This window comes from Nicotiana attenuata, unplaced genomic scaffold (genome assembly GCF_001879085.1).
Source record: "Nicotiana attenuata strain UT unplaced genomic scaffold, NIATTr2, whole genome shotgun sequence".
NCBI lineage: Eukaryota > Viridiplantae > Streptophyta > Magnoliopsida > Solanales > Solanaceae > Nicotiana > Nicotiana attenuata.
In genome coordinates this window covers 37,479-57,178 of record NW_017672324.1, presented here as the reverse complement: position 1 = coordinate 57,178, position 19,700 = coordinate 37,479, and the positions used below count along the sequence as shown (strand labels likewise).

At 36.9% G+C, this 19,700-nt stretch overlaps 2 protein-coding genes across 2 annotated transcripts; both read right to left on the bottom strand.

Annotated features, from left to right (window-relative positions):
- Window positions 1–1,818: 1,818 nt before the first annotated feature.
- On the bottom strand, window positions 1,819–12,286 carry LOC109212752 (arabinosyltransferase XEG113). Its single transcript, XM_019376424.1, has 13 exons — window positions 11,803–12,286; window positions 9,509–9,805; window positions 9,198–9,403; window positions 7,680–7,785; window positions 6,068–6,324; window positions 5,755–5,890; window positions 4,872–4,966; window positions 4,723–4,776; window positions 4,296–4,409; window positions 3,351–3,449; window positions 3,149–3,265; window positions 2,394–2,480; window positions 1,819–2,278 (listed from the first exon to the last, which is right to left on the bottom strand). Exons 1-13 carry the CDS (start codon window positions 11,975–11,977, stop codon window positions 2,111–2,113), a joined length of 1,911 nt encoding a protein of 636 aa, XP_019231969.1. The 5' UTR covers window positions 11,978–12,286; the 3' UTR covers window positions 1,819–2,110.
- A 5,025-nt stretch (window positions 12,287–17,311) lies between these two features.
- Window positions 17,312–18,720, bottom strand: LOC109212750. The gene is made up of 5 exons (XM_019376423.1): window positions 18,639–18,720; window positions 18,304–18,536; window positions 17,812–18,099; window positions 17,600–17,716; window positions 17,312–17,359 (listed from the first exon to the last, which is right to left on the bottom strand). The coding sequence occupies exons 1-5, from the start codon at window positions 18,718–18,720 to the stop codon at window positions 17,312–17,314; spliced, it is 768 nt and encodes a 255-aa protein (XP_019231968.1).
- Window positions 18,721–19,700: the final 980 nt, after the last annotated feature.

Genomic DNA, 19,700 nt, shown 5'->3' with positions numbered 1-19,700 from the left:
TGACTCATTCTTGATTCATAACTTCTCCAAATCGCTTCGGAACTTAATGATTAGTGGAGAAAAGATAAGAAATGTTTGTCGCATGACATTCCATAAATATAAAATTATATAGAAATATAGAGTGAAAGCAACAAATATCTAATTAATTTAATTTAATTTGTAGGGTTTGAACGATGTCCAATTACTTTAAATTTAAATAATATGTCTACGTGCAAGTAAAATTTATAATTTTTATAGAAATTTATATCATTTAACAAGGGATATACATGCAACGCACGTACATAGAATCTAGTTATTAAAAAAGCTGAAATGCATGGATGTTTTACCTATCACATATAGGAGATTTAAAACATCACCTATTCCAAAAAGGGAAAGTTCGACACAATTGGGATTTTTTTATTTTGGAAATTGGAAGGAGTTACTAATTCATGATCCGGCATATACAGAAAGTCTAAGGGGTGTTCATGGTTCGGCTTGCATCGGTTTTTCTCTAAAAAGAAACCAACCATGTAAGTCGATTTTTCTAATATTGGAACCAATCCAAACCAACTAATGTCGGTTTTTTATCGATTCGGTTTATGTCGGTTTTGTAAATTTTTCGGTTCTTTCGGTTATTTATCGTTTTTTTTTTCTTAATATATGAGACATATACTACTAAGCACATATTTCGGCGACTATACTTTCAACGTAACACTATCAAACAGATTGCTCTTCAAGAAAACTATCGTTTACAAAGATACATTGATGACAATTGAATCAAATAGTGATGAATAATTTAAGGACTCAATTAAAAGTTAATTATTTTTAACATGAAATAGATTCTTGTACCTAGCAAAAGAAAATTACCAATCAAACTAGATTGCAATAGTAAAGAACTAGACTAAAAATGCAAACGATTTACATTTACCAAAAAAATTTAGAAACTATATATATATATATATATATATGTATGTTTTAAATTTTTTCTATATTATCAAATTTTAAATAACTTCTATAGTCGGTTTGGTTCGATTTTTTTGTTTTTTTTATTAAAACCAAAACCAAACCAAATTTGATCGGTTTCTAAATTCAAAACCAAAACCAAACCAAAAAAGTATCGGGTTTTTTGGTTCGATTTTTGGTTTGGTTCGATTTTTCGGGGTTTTATAAACACCCCTAGTTCTAATAATCTCGAGGTAACAAAAAAATACGCGGGCATTTGTGGGTTCAATGCAAAAATTGTTGTGGATTAAATTTAACCTCGTGAAATTCAAATGCATAAGATGTTAAAAAATGGATCTTTACAACAAAACAAAAAAAAGATGTTACAAAATTGATTTAAGCTAGCTAAGTAAAATGATATATGTAAATAATAACATTTCAACTCACTAAAATTTGAAGTGTAGTACAAGTTATAATCTAACTATTGAAAAGAAAACTTTGTGAGGCGTATGAAACAGTCAATTTGAAGCATAAAGTGTGCAAGGGATGGTCTTGGATACGAAGATTCTTCTTCTCCCCGCTGCCATGGTTGAACTGTTGATTTGTTGTTTTGTTTCAATAGTATAAACCCCACAGCATCAGCAGTAACAAAAGTATGTTCTCTCTCACTATTTACTTTTTTTTTAGATAAGATGATCATAATTCAACATGGATAACACTTTTTAGCCTACAACAACAACAACAACCACCCAGTAGAATCCCACTAGTGGGGTCTTGGGAGGGTAGAATGTACGCAAACCTTACCCCTACCCTGAAGGGACAGAGAGGCCGTTTCCGGTCTTTTTAGCCTATAAAACAGAAATCTTATAGCCTGGGGAAAATGTTAGACACTGCAACTTCTGTGAAGGAAAATTGCTCAGATCAGGATCATACATTCATCTTATTGTACTTTCTATGTCTGAACAATCAAAATTTCTTGCTTGTACGGACAAAAAAAAAGAAGCAAATATTTCCTATCCTAATCAAGGACTAATCCTCCATACCAAGCCTATGAATTTTAACGTACATTCTCTATGAAACATTGTTACAGCCCTCTTGAAGTGCAAGATGTTAAGAGCATTGGAGCAGATTTTGCACAGTTCTTAGGAGGGTAATACTCATGGAGTCCAAGCTTGACGGTCAGGAAGCCTCACCAAGGCGGATGATCATCTTCCGTAGAGTTGGGAGGTGCTGCTTTCCAACCAGGTTTCTCATCCCAATACATATCATAGTATATATGACCTGGTGTGTGATTCTCCACACAACACCAAATGCCTACATACCTCTTGACACGGTTCCTGAATCGTTCTTCCCTTGTCTGTTACAAATTCAGTACACATTATTCTCGGTTTCATTTAACCAAAAACTAATATATAAAGACTGAAAGGGAGGGAGAAAGGTGGGGGAAGGAGAGTAGAATGAGGGGATATTACCTTGTCCGTGAAACCATCAAAGGCATCTTGCATTGATGAGAACTGGATTACTTTCACATCGTTAAACTTGGAGAATACAGTCTTCAACTGTTTATAATAAACAAAGTTTAGAACATAAACGGCTATTTCTATTTGGTGACACTAATACTTTCTAAAAGCACATGACGAGCTCATTAAAGTTTAAAGTTTTAGAAGACGTAACATTATGTTGCTGTTTCTACCCTCCCCTCCTTTTCCCGAGTACAATGAATGAGATTCCAGGGAAGGGGAAGGGAAAGGTATTTCTTGGTAAGAATTGAATCACTGGCTACTCTAGGGTGGGAGAAGTTGCCAGCCATTGAACCAGATAAAATTCCTAGTTGTTACTATTCAAACTATCCAGGCATCAGGTATTACTCTTGTCACATCTCCACCAGTTTTTTCTTCTGGGTGTCTTCTCACTTATACTTCAGTAGACATGTTTCATTTCTAAGGTAGTACTTGGTTTTGTAACAGTGGGAAAATATCTAATCCATCACCAACTAGTTCAGGTTTTACTGAAATGAGCAAATTTTCGACATCAATTTGTAAGCACTGTTGTCAACTACTTTGTGAAAGTTCGTCTTTTTGCCAATAGTAGTAATCTGTTTCCGATAAGAAATCAGAATTACTAAGACAAGAGAAGGTTGATCCAGTTATAGAGCCCTCCAAAAAGTGGTATAAGGGGATGGGTTGACCTGGTCCAAGAAAAAAGCAAAGAGATAAATCAGAATTACCGTTTCTTCATTAGTGTGTTTGGGAAGTTTGAGAACCCCAGTTTGACTAGTACTGTTAACCTGACAGCCAAGTGACCCTTCTTGGCAGAGATGTACATCAAGCCACGACTTTTTCACCTGAAAGAATAACAAGAGAGAATTAATCTATTTAGTATATGATGCAAGCTTCTGGAGTAGACAAGGTATGAAGCTAATGGAACACCTCTTGTGGCATTGATGGATTCTCGAATACTGTGTACTCCCTAATACTGATTCCAGGTCCGAATTCCTCATTTGGCATTTCCTTCAACATCACATTAACCTGTACAAAAAATAGAAGATCAAGAAAGGTGAAGACTCGTAACTATCCATCTCATCTTTGACCTTTATACAACTTCTGGACAGTGAATTAGAGTGCAGAGAAGTGCACTTCAGGTCATAAATGCAAATATCAAAAGAACAACTGCTTTCTCCTTTACAAGGAGTACGCTCTAAAGTAGAAAAGAAAAGTTCATAGCAATGACCTCAACTGCTATTTTTCTCGATATGCTTTACACAGTTGACATTTGGAAGGAGTATGTTAGTTAAGATATACAGACAACAATGACCCAAAAACTACTGAAAGAAAACTGAACTTGAAAAATATTGACATATCAGAACACGAGGAACCTTCATTAACCTTTGATTATTTTGGCAGATTTTATACAACACTATTTTACGGTATCCATGAAATTGGACCTATAGAAACTTAATAGTCCTAGAGAGAAATTGACAATGGTTATATGCTGTAATCATGTATTGATTTTCTTTCCTTTCTTAGGGCATGTAAACATAGTTAAAGCCCATGAGGGAATAATCAAGCTGTGTTCTCTCTCAAATTCTCTTCTTTCTCACAACAACATTATATTCTGGACTATTGACATACTTCCTTTACTCAATGGAGAACGATCGAACAGACCTTTAACTTCTATTCAAGACACAGGTATTAAAACTCCAGAAACTCCACATTCACATCTCAATGTGATCTCACGCACACAAAAACAAATGTGAAAGTAATTCATCGCACAGAACTATTTTCCTTTTAGTAATTTCTTTGCTTTAGTCACAATTTTCTTGTCATCAGGTGAGGACATTTAAATAGTACCAGTTTAAAAAATGAAATATGTACCTCAAAAACATGATCCAAAGGACAAACAAAAGGTTGCCTTGTTAAAGAACCGTCCAGAATACCAGGATGTCCAAACCACAACCTATCTAACCTGCACCATAGTGGGGGCATTACCTAAAATCACAAAGAACAACATAAATCACGGTGTATGCTTTTCGCGTAACAATGAAAGAAAAGGTAATTGAACAGCCTTAATGATTAAAGGAACAAGGACGTCGGATCATGTCAAAACGCATCCAAAGTTCAGAGATGCTTCTGCCATGCTTATTGGCCAACGTATTGTAACTTATTGTGTGAAGTATCCATATAAATTTCAAAATCTTTTATCTTCTCATCTTATAGCTCACTATACGTGGCAGAAATGCAAAGTTCACAAAATACATGAAGCATGTAAGCTAATAAGTAAATGATCAGGGTAGTATCTCACCAAGGTACGATTCAGCACCGAAGCAACAGCAAGCGCAGTCCTTATTTGTTTCATCTAGGGGATAATAATTCAATAATCATACTTTAAACATGCAAGAAAGTCCATAAAATTGTAGATAAAACAGCAGATTGGGGTTGGCTACTGCTTACCTGATAATTAACAAGAGCAAAGTGTGTATCTATGGAGTGCACTCCATCCAGTAACAAGTTCTTGGGGATTGAAGGCTTAAAAGTTAAAAGCCCTCCTGCACAAAGGATTAATTAACACACACCAAAGCATACTTATTTATTTTTTGAAAAAAAAAGGAATTATTACACCAAATTCATTGTTAGTAAAATTTTGTAGGAAGCGGGATATATTTCCAATATAGTCTGATCTCGATCTAAGTAATATGATTTATTCATTTAAAACACAATTACTTCTTTCAACATTAAGGGGCAAAATTTGTTTGGAAGCTCACTTGTCCAAGCTTCATTTTCAAGATTGGAAAGTGTACCGACTTCTAAGGCCAAAAGGAACCTTATTCTTGATCAAACTTTGCTTAAAACTAAAGACAAGTAGCGGTTTGTCAATCAAAATATGTTGTAATTTACTAATGTGAAAAACGTAGAATATGGGTCTAAGATGAACTTGATTGGAGCAGCATGGTCAATGAGGATTCATAGCCAACCCCAACTTGCTTGGGATTGAGGTATAGTTATTGTCGTTGTTGTACAAAGATTCAAGCATAACTGCATCTGTCCAGTCAGATATTGGTTCATGACTTTCGACAACTTCCATCATCCCGAAGTGGTTGTTGGATTCGTACGGGATCTAGGGAGGCCAGGTGGAAATAAGCTATTCACTTTTTTTTCAAGTTAAACTAGTTAGATAGTCCAATGCGCAGGCATAGAAGATGCAAAAACAAAAGAGAGACATCTCCGAGGGAGACTAGAAACTTGCAAAATGAAAGGAGAGGAAAATTGAATGCTGAACCACTGCTAGAGATATACGAAATAAGGAGATTAGAATGCTAATAGGGGTAAAGAAAACCTGGTGGATCATAGTATTCAGGTAAATCATAGAACACCATGGCTTCACGTAATCGGTGACGCTTTCCTTCAGTTCCAGCATATTGGAATGTTGTATGTACAGCATAAGGCTCCAATCTTAGATGTTGAAACATAGCCTGCAATGGCAAAAGGAGCATTAGGAACATTCTGCAGTTACGAAAGTCAAAATTCAGGAGTAAGCATCTACTTCTGAGGAAAAATTAGGAAAGATTAACATTTTCATCAAGCGAGTCAACAGGATTTTAATATCAGGATGAGAAAAGAAATAAAAAATCTCCAAAGTGAGGAATTACCTGGACAAAATAGGTGTGCCCACTACAAAAAATACTTGCTGGGAGAAGACCAAGCTTGAGATTTCCATCATAAGCATAGACGAGCCCACTGTCATCATCAACAGAAGGTCCCAACTGTCTGCGCACAAGTTCATTGAAACCATTCTGATCCCATATCTTGTCGTCAGCTAAAATCATTTCTTTCCATTCCCTGGCCAGTTTCTTTGAAGACTCAGTGGCCCGCCAGTGGAAGATTCCGATATTATAAGCAGCGCCAACTATGCAAGGAAGACAGAAACTTCTTATTTAACAGAATGACTGACGAAGACGTCCTAATACCCAAGAATAAAGGAAGACCAATAGGTTCCCAGACTGTGGATATATAAAACAACAAAGGACTGTTTAATGACCCATCAACTATACCAGTAACTATGATGTGCCCAGGAGAAGTGAAGTATCGCGGACTGCAGAGATTAGTTAACACCTAATGTTAAGGGTTCTAAGAATTTTTTTTTTGGGTAGGAGTCCAATTCTCTAATTCTTTTTAAGAAGGAGTCCGATTCTCTAACTCCATGCATATGGCTTCACCCTACCGATAGACTTCCCCACAGACAAAAAAATAAATTCACAGGTTAGAAAATGTTTGGAGACAAGGTCTCCCAAGCAAATGTTTGGAGAAAAGACACGGACCTCCCTTAAAATGTGTAGACAAAAATCACGATTGACACTAAAAATTTGTATCTCTCCACGCCTACAAAGTAGTCCAAGCTCACTAAAGCTTTTCGTCTTCGCTTACAAGATCTGGGAACCGGATTTAGAACTATGATCTTTGCATGCAGTTGCATTTAAAGATCGTTCTATGCAATTCCATCCAACGTACATGATAGTACCATTTATAGAATCCCAAAGCCACAGCTTGAAAACAAACAATGAAATCTAAGCATCTCAGGAAACTATAATTTCTTGTGCATCAAAAGATCATTATGAGTCTGTTGTGATGCATAAAGTGGAGCATAAGACACGTTATGAGTTTCGCATTGAAGCCTTATAAGAACCACAGACCGATAGTAGTCAGAACACATTCAGATTTCAAGTGAATTGCCCTCTAAGCTTCCTTATTTGCACTCAGCAAGACTAATCACCTTTATACACCCTATCCCTCTATAAGGAATAGGTCAATGAATTTCAGTGGATGCCAAAATCAAAAGCAAAAGCCACATCTTCCACGTTGAAAAGGAAGGATGCTGCTTCATTTAGCTACCGAGCAGTATAGAAGTGTAACGTCACTGGTTATCAAACACTTATATTCCATAGCTAATAAGATATCAATCACGTACTAATAATCCACTTTAAAATAGTGATGAACAAGAAAGGTCTAGACAGTAAGTAAGCACACACTTTGGATAAAAACAGAACAAAGCTGTTCTCCATTACAAGTAACACCCTCGTGATTAGTCAGCTCCATTAAAGCTAAAATCTAATATTATGCCAAGCATGAAAATGTCTTGGAACCAACTTATCTCTATTGACAAACTTACAAAAGAAGTTACAATAAAGGATGACATAAGAACAATTTGAAGTCACATGGTGATTCACCATCCTTTGAAAAGCTTTGTTTCCATCGAAGTCTTACCTTGTTGCCACATGTCCAATCTGTCATCGGTAACTGTTGGTACAACTTGATCAGTAGAGGTCAATACATCTGCTTCAGGGAAACGTGCAATATAAGGAAGAGGATTCTGTTCATTGAACATAGCATGCAGAATTTGGCATTAGAATTGGCAAGGTGAAGATAAAGCAACACGAAAATTCCACTTATCAAAAGAATATAAAATATAAAAATAAAAAGAGCGCGAAACAAGAATTCCTCAAAGCACCTAGAGAGAGATACAGGCTAAGCAGACAGCAAGAAAATATGAGAGGATGCAACAATAGGAAAACACTTAAGAAATTAGTGTACAGATAAAATAGAGAAGACGTTAACAGCTTGAGTAGAAATAGTACACGAAGTTAAATTCCACAGGTAATATAGGTTCTGGTACATGGACTCAGAAACACCAACTTCTCCCCTCTTACACCAAATTAAACTAGCATCCCCCAATAAAAATATAGTAAGAAAGAAGGTCATTCATGTTAACTGGAAAAGTGCTAGCTGAATAAATTGATTATTCTCCCCATATTTCGCCGACATGCCACTAATAATGCACTAAAAAGCAGAGTATCAATATATTTGCAGACAATTTTATATCCATATAAGGAATGACCGTTGATGCAGGAAGTATGCACAAGGAAGAGCGAGTATCTTGTCTTCTAGAATTTGGGGTCTCACATATTCTCTAGATTTCCTAACACAGCTTGTCTGATCTAGCCTAACTTTACCAAGTTATAAATCATTAGATGTAAGAAATAATTTTACAGAGTTTACAAAGCTTTGCAGTGTTCAACAAGTTTTTTATTTTCTTACTTCCTCTGGAAGGTTAATAAACTTGCAACTAAAAATACTGATAAGTTGCTTTCGATTTGGTCTGCTCCAATATTCATACAAAAAAGGAGGTGCTAGGTTTAAGGTATCCGTGTTCTTTTCCAGATAAATGGTGGAGATCATTTTTCTTCTATTGATATATTATGGTAGAGTATTATCAGTTGATCATCATGAATATAGGTTTTCATCTTGATTTCATATGGTGCCTGAGGCAATGTCATGTTCATGTTTCACCTAATGATATTCAGTGCAACTCCTAAACTGGTTTTCCTGTTTTTTCCTTCTTTTTTTGGGCGGGGGGATTAAGCATTGCCTTTTCTGCTTCTTGTCCCACTCCTTTTCTTTGCAAGAGAGGGAAAGAATGAAATCCTATCCTTTTGAACACAAAAATAGTCTTTCTTTTAAGCACCTACCCTGAACTCATCAAATTGAAGTACTACCCATCTAGTTAACCAATTAACAACTCATAATAAGCCCTAAACTTTTAATTATCCAGAAGTTCTCATATATCAGCTAGTCTTCAAAAGATGGGTGAGTAGATAAGCAAATCATTACCTTTAACTACACCAATTAAATAAGTCATAATAAGACCTAAATTTGCTATCAATCACCAGAAACTCTCAAAAATCAGCTAGGATTGAAAAGACGAGTAGATAGACAAGGCATTACCTTTAACCACACCATATCGGTATCACACATTAGGAGTTCAAAGCCAAAAGGTAAGATAGAATCTATGAGTACAACTTTCTCTCTCCCCATTTTGTGAAATGTTGGTGAACCCCATCCAACATCTACGGTGCTCATATGGCTACCCATATCAAAAACTGGTACTCCTTTCCAATAAAGAGCCTCTAATAGCTTTGTGTCCATTGCACCTGACAATCACAGACTTAGTGGTTTTTTCACAAATCAAGTGATCAAAATATTATCCTCTCTATCAACAAACAGAGTTTATTGAAAGACATACATTTATCACTTACCAACGAGAAGGTTTTCAACACCCATATCCGTCAAATGTTTAACCCACGTCAAGATAAAATCCATGAAAGCATAGTTACCAAAGGTCACAACTACAACATTGCCTATAACTCTTTCCTGAACCAGTTCTTTTGATAATCTGAAACTTTCTAAATCTGGCATCTTTGAACCCGCTGGGGGAACTGTCCAAATTGGCTTCAATAATTTGCTTTGAAGCTGGGGATTCAGTGCTGTTGAATCACCATCTGCTTGTAGACGAGAAAAATTTGATGCTTGACTAGAAGGTTCTGCTTTTGCATCTGGAACAGAAATTCATTGCTCTGATTTTCTTTTGTACAGTAGAAAGAACAAAAAATGGGCAGTGGAGAGGAAGAAGAAGGAAATACAGACAAACTCGTTTTAAACATATCTAGCACAGACAAAACACACACATGTTGACGGAAGGTAAATTGAAGAGAACAGCAAAATTCAAGCATTTGAGGTGCTCTTATCTCTTGTTGCCTTCTGGAGATGATTCTCCAGAAACCTCAGTCATATGATTGGCAGTCATATGTTTCCCCTTTTTTCCTTATAAATGCTAATAATAGACTTCAAAGTTAATCAAATAAGCAAGTCTTCTAGCCATTACATTGTAGGAATGCGGACAATGGCTGGACGACAATCACTACTAGAGGACTGCAATTCAAAGCAAGCCAAACTACTAGAGAGTAAGCAATGAAGTACTCATAGTGATAGGCTCCAATCGGATTAACAAATTTGGAATCTATTGCTTGTAACTCTTCTCCACACATGCATCTCACAAGAGTTCCAAATGTGAATGGTCTTTGTATGGCTGTGGCCGAGAAGTCACTCATCATTTATACAATACAAATTTAGTTCTTGGAAACTAATAGAATCCATCGCATGCTAACACTGTATTTGGTTACGGTAAAAAAGAGAAGGAGCTGGGGAATGGAAGTAGAAGTTGTGGGTACAGATCACTTCCTGCTATGTTAAGGAAGTAAAAGACAAGGCGCAGTAAAAGAAAAGGGTTGAGTACCCTTCCACGTGAACTTTAACAATCTGTCCAAAACTAAACAAAAAGGAGGAAGTATATTACACTTCTTCCCTTCCGTACATATAAAAAAATCATAATCAATCATCAACGCTTCACCTCCGGGAAATAAATCAGTTACTTTCTCTCTCCTTGCACTCCTCTCACATTATAGGAACCAAACAGTGTTAAAGTCGAAATTGATGAGTCAGACTTCGACCTCAATGTACACACTTTTCGTATCCAAGTCAACTAATATGACAACTACGCCAATGCCAAATTAAAATAGGTGAAAAAATTTAACCAACCCTCCATACTCATTAGTGAAGCAGTGACATAAATCAGTCACCACAGAGCTCAAAATTGAAGCACCAAATGCTGCTTGGATACAAAAGTCAATCCAAACCAATTCGTTCGTCTTCCAGCACAAACATAAAACACTGTCATGATGTTCCTTTTCTTGATCTAGTATTGCGTCCTCTTCTTCCCTCTTATTTCTTATATTCAGCTCCACAAGTGCAAATAATTTGCTATCATACTTCAAGATATTGGAATCCTCAAAGGACTAGTTCTCTTTAAATTCTATCTTCTATAACTATCTTCATACAAAGAAGACAGAAACCAGGGAAAAGAATAATGCTCGTGAATGTACAAACTTCAGAATCTAATAAAAATAGAAGAGAACACTCTTTTTTCAAGACGTAACCAATGTCAACAAATTACGTAGACCATTGCTAAACTGGAAAGTCAGTGCAAAAATGCAAGTTTTCTTTTTTAAATTTCTCCAGACACCCTAGTACACACCTATAAACACACACAAACATACAAGTATTGTAGAAAAAACCCGAAAGCAGAAATCTATTCTTAAGTACAATGATCACCAACCAACTCAAATGTCATACAACCCACTGGACCCTGCCCCACCCCACCCAAAAGAAAAATAAAAGGCTCATAAAAGCAAACCTCAAAATCTTATAAGGTAGAAGGGGGAAAAACCATTCTCAAGACATAAGCAGCTAATGAACAAAGTTAATGAACCACTGATGGGTTAAGTATATACAAAGTTATATAGTGTAATGATTATTTTAAACCAATCAGTGAATTCATTTTTGTGAGATTACCAACTAATGTTCAAGAGATTTACCTGTAATTAAGTGGATATTTTACACGGTCAGTGTATAGAACTTAAACTCATACAGATATACACATAAGTAAATTAGAAAAGCATAAACCCAAAAATGCCAAATGCAATTGTTAAAGTACCTGAAGAAGCAGAAGGAGCAATGGAGAGAGAGAAGGTGGAGGAATGAGGAGAAGAGTAAATGGCTGAAAACACATAAACAGAAGAGAATACTATCCCGATCAACACCGTTGCATAGATCGTCAAGAATAATGGCTTGGAATTCGCCATTTCCTTAAATGGATTGTTCCAAGCCATAATTTTTTTCACTTTTTCTTTGAAAATCCCCCAATCCTCCTACTCTATACCATTTTTGTCTGAGGAAAGGAAATATATGTTTGAATTATCAATCTAGCTGTGTAGCAGAGTGTGGCAGCCAGCCTTCAAAGTCAACCGCCACCAGCCTGTCTGAAATCCGAATCTGTTTGAATGAAAAACACTTTAATTTGGAAAAATGAAATTGGAAATGTAGAATTTTAAATGTACAGATTGATTCATTAATTAAGTAGTGATAATAATTGGATTAAGTAGAAATCGTGCTGCTAGTGGACTTGTACTTGGATCGGTGGCTTTTTTCATTTATATTTTTTTTAATTATGACAGATATAACAAAAGAAATTGACCAAGGCAAGTGGCGATGACAGACTTTTTCCTTTTTGGAAAGAGATGGTGAGACTTAAAACATGTGTGGTTTATACTTTTAAGAGAAATTTAGGAGATAAAAATTGAAAAAGATATGGAAAAGAGAAAAATACCAAATGCAAGGTTATAGCATGTTCGGCCTAAGCTCAAGGATCAAAAGTGCTTTTTTTTCAAAATTTTTGGTGAGAACCAGTTTGTATTTGGCTAATTAATTTGAAAAACACTTTTGAGCAGCAATTAGTATTTGACCAAGCTTTTTAAAAGCGCCTCTAAGAGCTTGTTTGGCCAAGCTGCCAAAATCTACTTATTTTGAAAATTACTTTTTTTTGGAAGTACTTTTTTCAGAAGTACTTTTGAAAAAAACACAATTTGTGTTAAGCCAATTCATTTAATAAGTACTTTTTGCAACATTTAGTATACAAATTGTGTTTGACCAATCTTCCTAAAAAGTGCTTTTGAGTGATTATCAAAAAGGATAGTCCCAATGTCTTATAATTCTTTTAAAGAGGAAAATGAACTTAAATATTTATCATAGGAGACTTTTAGTATTTTTATTTTATTTAATTAAAATATAAACATAAAGTAAACAAACATATTAAAGTAAATCAATTTTAGTTATACCAAAGCATATAATACTATCTAGTATAATTACTTATTGTTACATGATGATTTGAATAATCAAAATACATTATTCAATATGAATTAGAAGTCTATTCGACATATTACTATATATAGATAATCCACCATGAAATAATAAGTAAAGTCACTCACACATGATAATATTTCTCAACAATTTTATATTTACTTCTATTATACAACGCCTCCATATTAGTAGAAGACTTGCCTTGCATTTCTAAAGGAATATCAGAAGGCCCATCTCCTTCCTCAATCTTTGCAGTAATGTCTTCATTAGCATAATAGTTGAATTCCTTATCGGTAGAAGAATATCGTCGGATGAAATTATGTATATCTATGGTAGTTGTAACTAGATGATTCTAAGTGCCAAACTTGAAAGATGGCATTGAGCGTAATATAGAAATAATTTTAAATATATAAAATAAAAAATTTCGTAAAAAAAATAGTTAAGTATGTTTAAATTCAAATTCAAAGAGTAACTAATTATTAACAACACATAATGTATAATTTAATTTTTTTTATAAATTTAAATACAAAAAGACACTAATTATTACTTAACCTTACTAACTTTGTCCTAAATTGCCAACTGGCCTATTGTGAGGATGCCACTTAGCTTAATGTGGATGCTTTTTCTTCTTCTTTTAATAATATAGATAGATAGATTATGCGATGCAATTGTAAATCCATTACCTATTTATAGGTAATTTTCACAAATTAGATTTGATAACTGTTTTAAAGATTCGGGAACTAATAGCATATAACATAAGAAATTATAAATGATTACTTATAGGAAGAGAATTTGTAACGACCCGCCCGGTTGTTTTGAGAGTATTATCCCCAAACCCCTATTTATTGCATCCAACTATTTCATTTGGTGGCTACGTGACTTGCCAGGAGGATTTATTTTTAGTTTCGAAGTGAAATGGGACACTTAGTCCCTAAAATGGAAGCTTAAGTTCTAGGAATTTGACCGTAGTTTGACCTATGCGAAGACGACTTCGGAATGGAGTTTTGTCAATTTCGTTAGCTACGTTGGGTGATTTTAGACTTAGGAGCGTGTCCGAATTGTGATTTGGAGGTCCGTAGTTGAATTAGGTTTGAAATGGCAAAAGTGGCATTTTTGCAAAGTTTGACCGAGAGTCGAATTTTTTTATATCGGGGTCGGATTGGAGTTCTGGAAGTTGGAGTAGGTCCATGGTGTTATTTGTGACTTTTGTGCAAAATTTAAGGTCAATCGGACGTGTTTTGATTGGTTTCGGCATCAGATGTAGAAGTTAGAAGTGTAAAAGTCCATTTAAGCTTGAATTGGGGTGCGATTCATGTTTTTGATGTTGTTTGATGTGATTTGTGGGCTCGACTAAGTTCGTAGACATATTAGGAATCGTTGGTATCTTTGGTTGATGTCCTGGGGGCCTCGGGAGTGTTTCGGATCATTATCGGATTCATTTTGGACTTAGAGGAATGACTGATGCTGGGCTCTTTCTGGTGTCATCGCACCTGCGGTGGGATTAGCCGCAGGTGCGGACTCGCAAAAGCAAGCTTTAAGTCGCAGATGTAGAGCTGGCCTTGCCCAGCAGTGGTCGAAGAAGCAAAACATTTTTCGCAGAAGCGCCTTCACTTCTGCGAAGGTAGGGGCGCGGAAGCGCATTTGATCGCAAGTGCGATCTTCATCCTGCAAAAGCGGTCTCGCAAATGCGGACCCTTTGTCTGCAAAAGCGGAAGCCCAGGACTTAAGTGTTTTCCGCACCTGCGATGTTTTTCCGCAGGTGCAGCATCGCTGAAGCGGTTCCTTGTCCACAGATGCGGTTCACCGGGCAGAATGATTTAAAATCGAGGGTTTGCCTTTTTCTTCAGTTTTTGAGATATAGAGCTCGGATTGAGGCAAAATGTCGAGGATTTATCAGAGGAAATATTTGGGTAAGGATTCTTGACTTGTTTATGATTAATATTCACTAATCTATCGTTAATTTCACCATTTAATTAAAATTTTGGATTGAGAAATTGGGGGAAAAATGTGGAAGATCCTTAGGCCGAATTTTGAGATTTTAATCGACGTTTTGTGTCACGACCCAAACCGATGGGGCGTGACGAGTGCCCGAGTTCTACGTATCGAACATTCCTAAGCATATGTCTAAGATATAACATGAAATAAGTGTAGGTCATGCATAACGCCTGGCAATAAAATACTGATTCATGTGAATAACATACGCGGAAAAACATGCCCAAAAGACATATATACATATATATACGGAATACAACATGGCGAGCTGAAAAGGACTCATACTATCTAACAACACATGACTATCTACAGACCTCTAATAGAGAGTACACTGTATAAAGGACGGGAGTGGGCCCCGTCATACCCATATGTATACAAAAGTATCGTACCAAAATCAATAGTAGCTCTGGATCAAATGGAGCACACCAACTCTTGCTGAGCAAGGATCCTAAGAAGGGGGACCGTCAGCCTGTCAACCTGCACCTGCGGGCATGGAATGCAAGCCCTTAGGCAATAGGGGCGTCAGTACGAATAATGTACCAAGTATGTAAGGCATAAAATCAGTATATAAAGACATGAAAGAAACGTGGAGTAAAGGAGTCAACATGTAAGTCTGAATAGCTCTATGAATCATGAAACATTTATAATGTCATGCATATGCGTATAAATGTCATGTCATGCATAGGTATATGCGTAAATAACATCATAAAGCCTCTGAGGGCATCCCATCATATCATCTCAGCCTCCATGGGTAAAATCATAAACGTATACCAGCTAATCAGGTGGTGGTGCATGTATAACACCATAACCTTTCCCCATACCCCATATAAATATACTATACACGTATATAACGCCATCTGGTCATGGGTCAATATACATGCATAAATGGATGCAATGCATAATGAAGTAAGTCAATAAGATCTCTCGGAACATCATGAGACCCATGAACAGACGATATGATAGTAGGACATATGGGGAATCCAAAACATAGGCAACCCTAGTACTTCTAAGAATAGAATCATTTGTGAAAGTTGCATGCTTGCTCGCTTCGTTGTATCATATGGATCATGCCAAAAGGAAAGGAGGGATAGCCTTAACATACCTCAAGTCGTCAATGCAATTCCACAACAAGCTTTTGATAACTAGCGCGCCAACCCTATAACAAAGAAATACATGTACGACTTAGATGGCGCCAGTGTATTACGTATGTCAAACGATAACTTAATTCTAAAATAAAACGGGCAGCATTTCCCCTGATTTTACTGCTCCCTCAGGCCTACTATAGGCGAGATACAAACACAATACAATCAGCAACTCAAAACCAACCTAATTACAATTTGGAACCTTTAATACAACAAAAACCCCAAATATATCATAACACACCCAATCAACAACATATCAATTAGCCTGAAAATGCAACGACGAGTGACCAACCTACTACCCTATCACATGTGGTGTTTCTCCATGCCTTTTATCCTTCCAAACTCCATAAATCAGTAGCAAAATAGGCCAACACAAATGGACTACAAAACAGAAAACTAAAAGTGGAAAAAAATCGAACTCACGACTTCCAATCACCGTCCCGTGAGTTCTAACTATGAGGAAACCACTTTTCAACCTTCCTTGATATTTAAACACTTAATTACAAAAATTAGACGTTTCTTAACTATGAATTAACTTGCAAAAATCGAACTACAAAGAGAAAAGAGAGGCGATATAATGATACTTACATCGTAGGGATCGTTCTGATGTTGTTGCTTCTCGATTTCGTACCCTGGATGTTAGTATTCTTGGAACCCTTTGAAGAGCTTAAGGAAAGGTTTTTATGGTGTTCTTTGGTCTGGCTTTATGTAAAAGTGAAGAGAGAGACGAGCTAAAACCAAGATATAAACTTTTGAAAAGGCAAAGAGGTGCTAGCTTGGCACCCTCGCATTAGCCCATCTTCTGACGCTTATATCTTTTTATCCGGATGTCGTATAAATGAAAGGTTAAGTGAATTGGAAACTAAACTCCAAGACCTTCAATTTGGTATATAATATGTCCCAAAAATACCTCACACAGTGCACGAAATGTATTTCTCAAAAAGCTCCATACAAGGCAAATCCTTAGTCGGTTTTTCCGCAACTTAAATCCGATTTTTCCCAAACTTTATATTTTCTATCCAAACATCATATATAGTCATATTATGACTTTTAAATCATTTAAATCATGGTTAACAAGTCTCATATTCATTATATGTTGCCTTGGGACGTACATGATGTAACAATCTTCCCCCTTTAGAAATATTCGTCCTCGAATGTTAAACTCCCCGAGATCTATAGAAATTTTGGCAGAGTCTCCTCTGTAATGGCACCACTACCAACCTGTCAGACAGGAAACCCAACAATACAAAGCCATACAGGTCCACAATCATCAATAACTCTAATGGCCTCACACGACCAAGGACAATAACTAACATAAGAATCAAGTACCATATACGTACCTAAGGCTGTGATATCTCAGTCCGATCCTCCTTCGGAAGCGGAAACAATTGAGGATACCTAGACTTCATGTCTTTCAGCTTCCCAAGTCATCTCCTCCATATTATTGTTCCTCCAAAGTACTTTAAACGAAGATACGTCTTTAGTTCTCAATCTCCGAACCTGTCTATCTAGTATAGCAATAGGAGCTTCCTCATATGATAGCTGCTTTGTGACCTGAACATCGTCAATTGGAATGATCTAGAAGGATCTCCGATACACTTACGGAGCATAGACACATGAAAAACAGGATGTACTGACTCCAAGTTGGAAGGCAAGTCAAACTCATATACTACCTGGCCTACTCTGCGTATGATCTTATAAGGTCCAATGTACCGAGGGCTAAGCTTTCCTTTCTTACCGAATCTCATAACGCCTTTCATCGGTGATACCTTTAGGAATACCCAGTCATCTACCCAAAACTCCAAGTCTCGTCGTCGATTATTTACATAGGACTTCTGACGACTCTGAGCTGCTAATAGCCTTTTCCGTATAAGCTTAATCTTCTCAACTGCCTGTTGTACTAAATCTGGTCCTACTAACTTAGTTTCCCCAACCTCGAACCATCCGATAGGTGACCTAGACTTCCATTCGTAAAGAGCTTCGTATGGAGCCATCTGAATGCTGGAATGATAGCTATTATTATATGCGAACTCAACAAGTGGAATATGATCATCCCAGCTACCCCTGAAGTCTATCACACAAGCCCGTAGCATATCCTACAGTGTCTGAATAGTACGCTCAGCCTGACCGTCTGTCTGGGGATGAAATGTTGTACTAAGAGTTACTTGAGTCCCAAATCCTTTTTGGAAGGACCTCCAGAAATTTGCTGTAAACTGAGCACCTCTATCTGAGATAATAGATATAGGGACACCATGAAGTCGTATTATCTCCTTAATGTAAAGCCTTGCATAATCCTCTGCTGAATGCGTAGTCTTGACAGGCAGAAAATGGGCTGATTTTGTAAGTTTATCCACAACAACCCATATAGAATCAAACCTACGCTGGGTACGAGGTAAGCCTATGATGAAATCCATATTAATTACTTCTAATTTCCAAGTCAGAATCTCTATAGCATGCAATAATCCACCGAGTTTTTGATGCTCAATCTTAACCTACTAACAATTAAGGCACTGAGCAACAAACTCTGCTATATCCTTCTTCATTTCATCCCACCAGCATATTTCCCTGATATCATGATACATTTTTGTCGCTCCTGGATAAACAGAATAATGAGAATAGTGTGTTTCTCCCATAACCTGCTGGCGCAGCCCTGCCACATTAGGAACACATAATCGACCTCAGTATCTGAGGACTCCGTATCCTCTAATCTCAAATGGTGTCTTCTCCTTTTGAGGGGCTGTATCTCTATAATGAGCTAGCACAGGATCCTCATACTGGCATTCCTTCGCTTCAGTTACTAAGGAGGATGTTGCCGTGTCCTGGATAGTAACTCGGGTATCACCTGAATCTAGTAATCGAACTCCAAGATTAGCTAGCTGATGAATCTCACGGGCTATCTCACTCTTCTCTGGCTGTAAATATGATAGGCTACCCATAGATCTACGGTTGAGGGCATCGGCTACTACATTCACCTTCCCTGGATGGTATAAAATATCAACATCATAGTCTTTCAGTAGCTCCAACCATCGCCTCTGACGTAAATTCAATTCCTTTTGCTGGAAGACATACTGAAGGCTCTTCTGATCCGTAGATATCAACATGGATGCCATACAAATAGTGCCTCCACATCTTTAGTGCATGAATCACCGCGGCTAACTCTAAATTGTGGGTCGGGTAATTCTTCTCGTGCTTTCTTAGTTGTCTAGAAGCATAAGCTACAACCTTACCATGTTGCATCAGTACACAACCCAATCCAATGCCCGAAGCGTCACAATAGATAGAATAACCATCCGTACCCCCTGGGAGTGTCAGAACTGGTGTCGAAGTCAATTTGTCCTTTAATGCCTGGAAACTCCGATCACAAGCATCATTCCACTGAAACTTAGTTTCCTTCTGAGTCAACTTTGTCAATGGTGCTGAAAGAGAAGAAAATCCTTCTACAAATCTCCTATAATAACCTGCCAAACCCAGGAAGCTATGAACCTCCGTCGGTGTCGTGGGTCTAGGCCAAGTCTTCACTGCCTCAATCTTCTGTGTATCAACACGGATACCCTCATCTGAA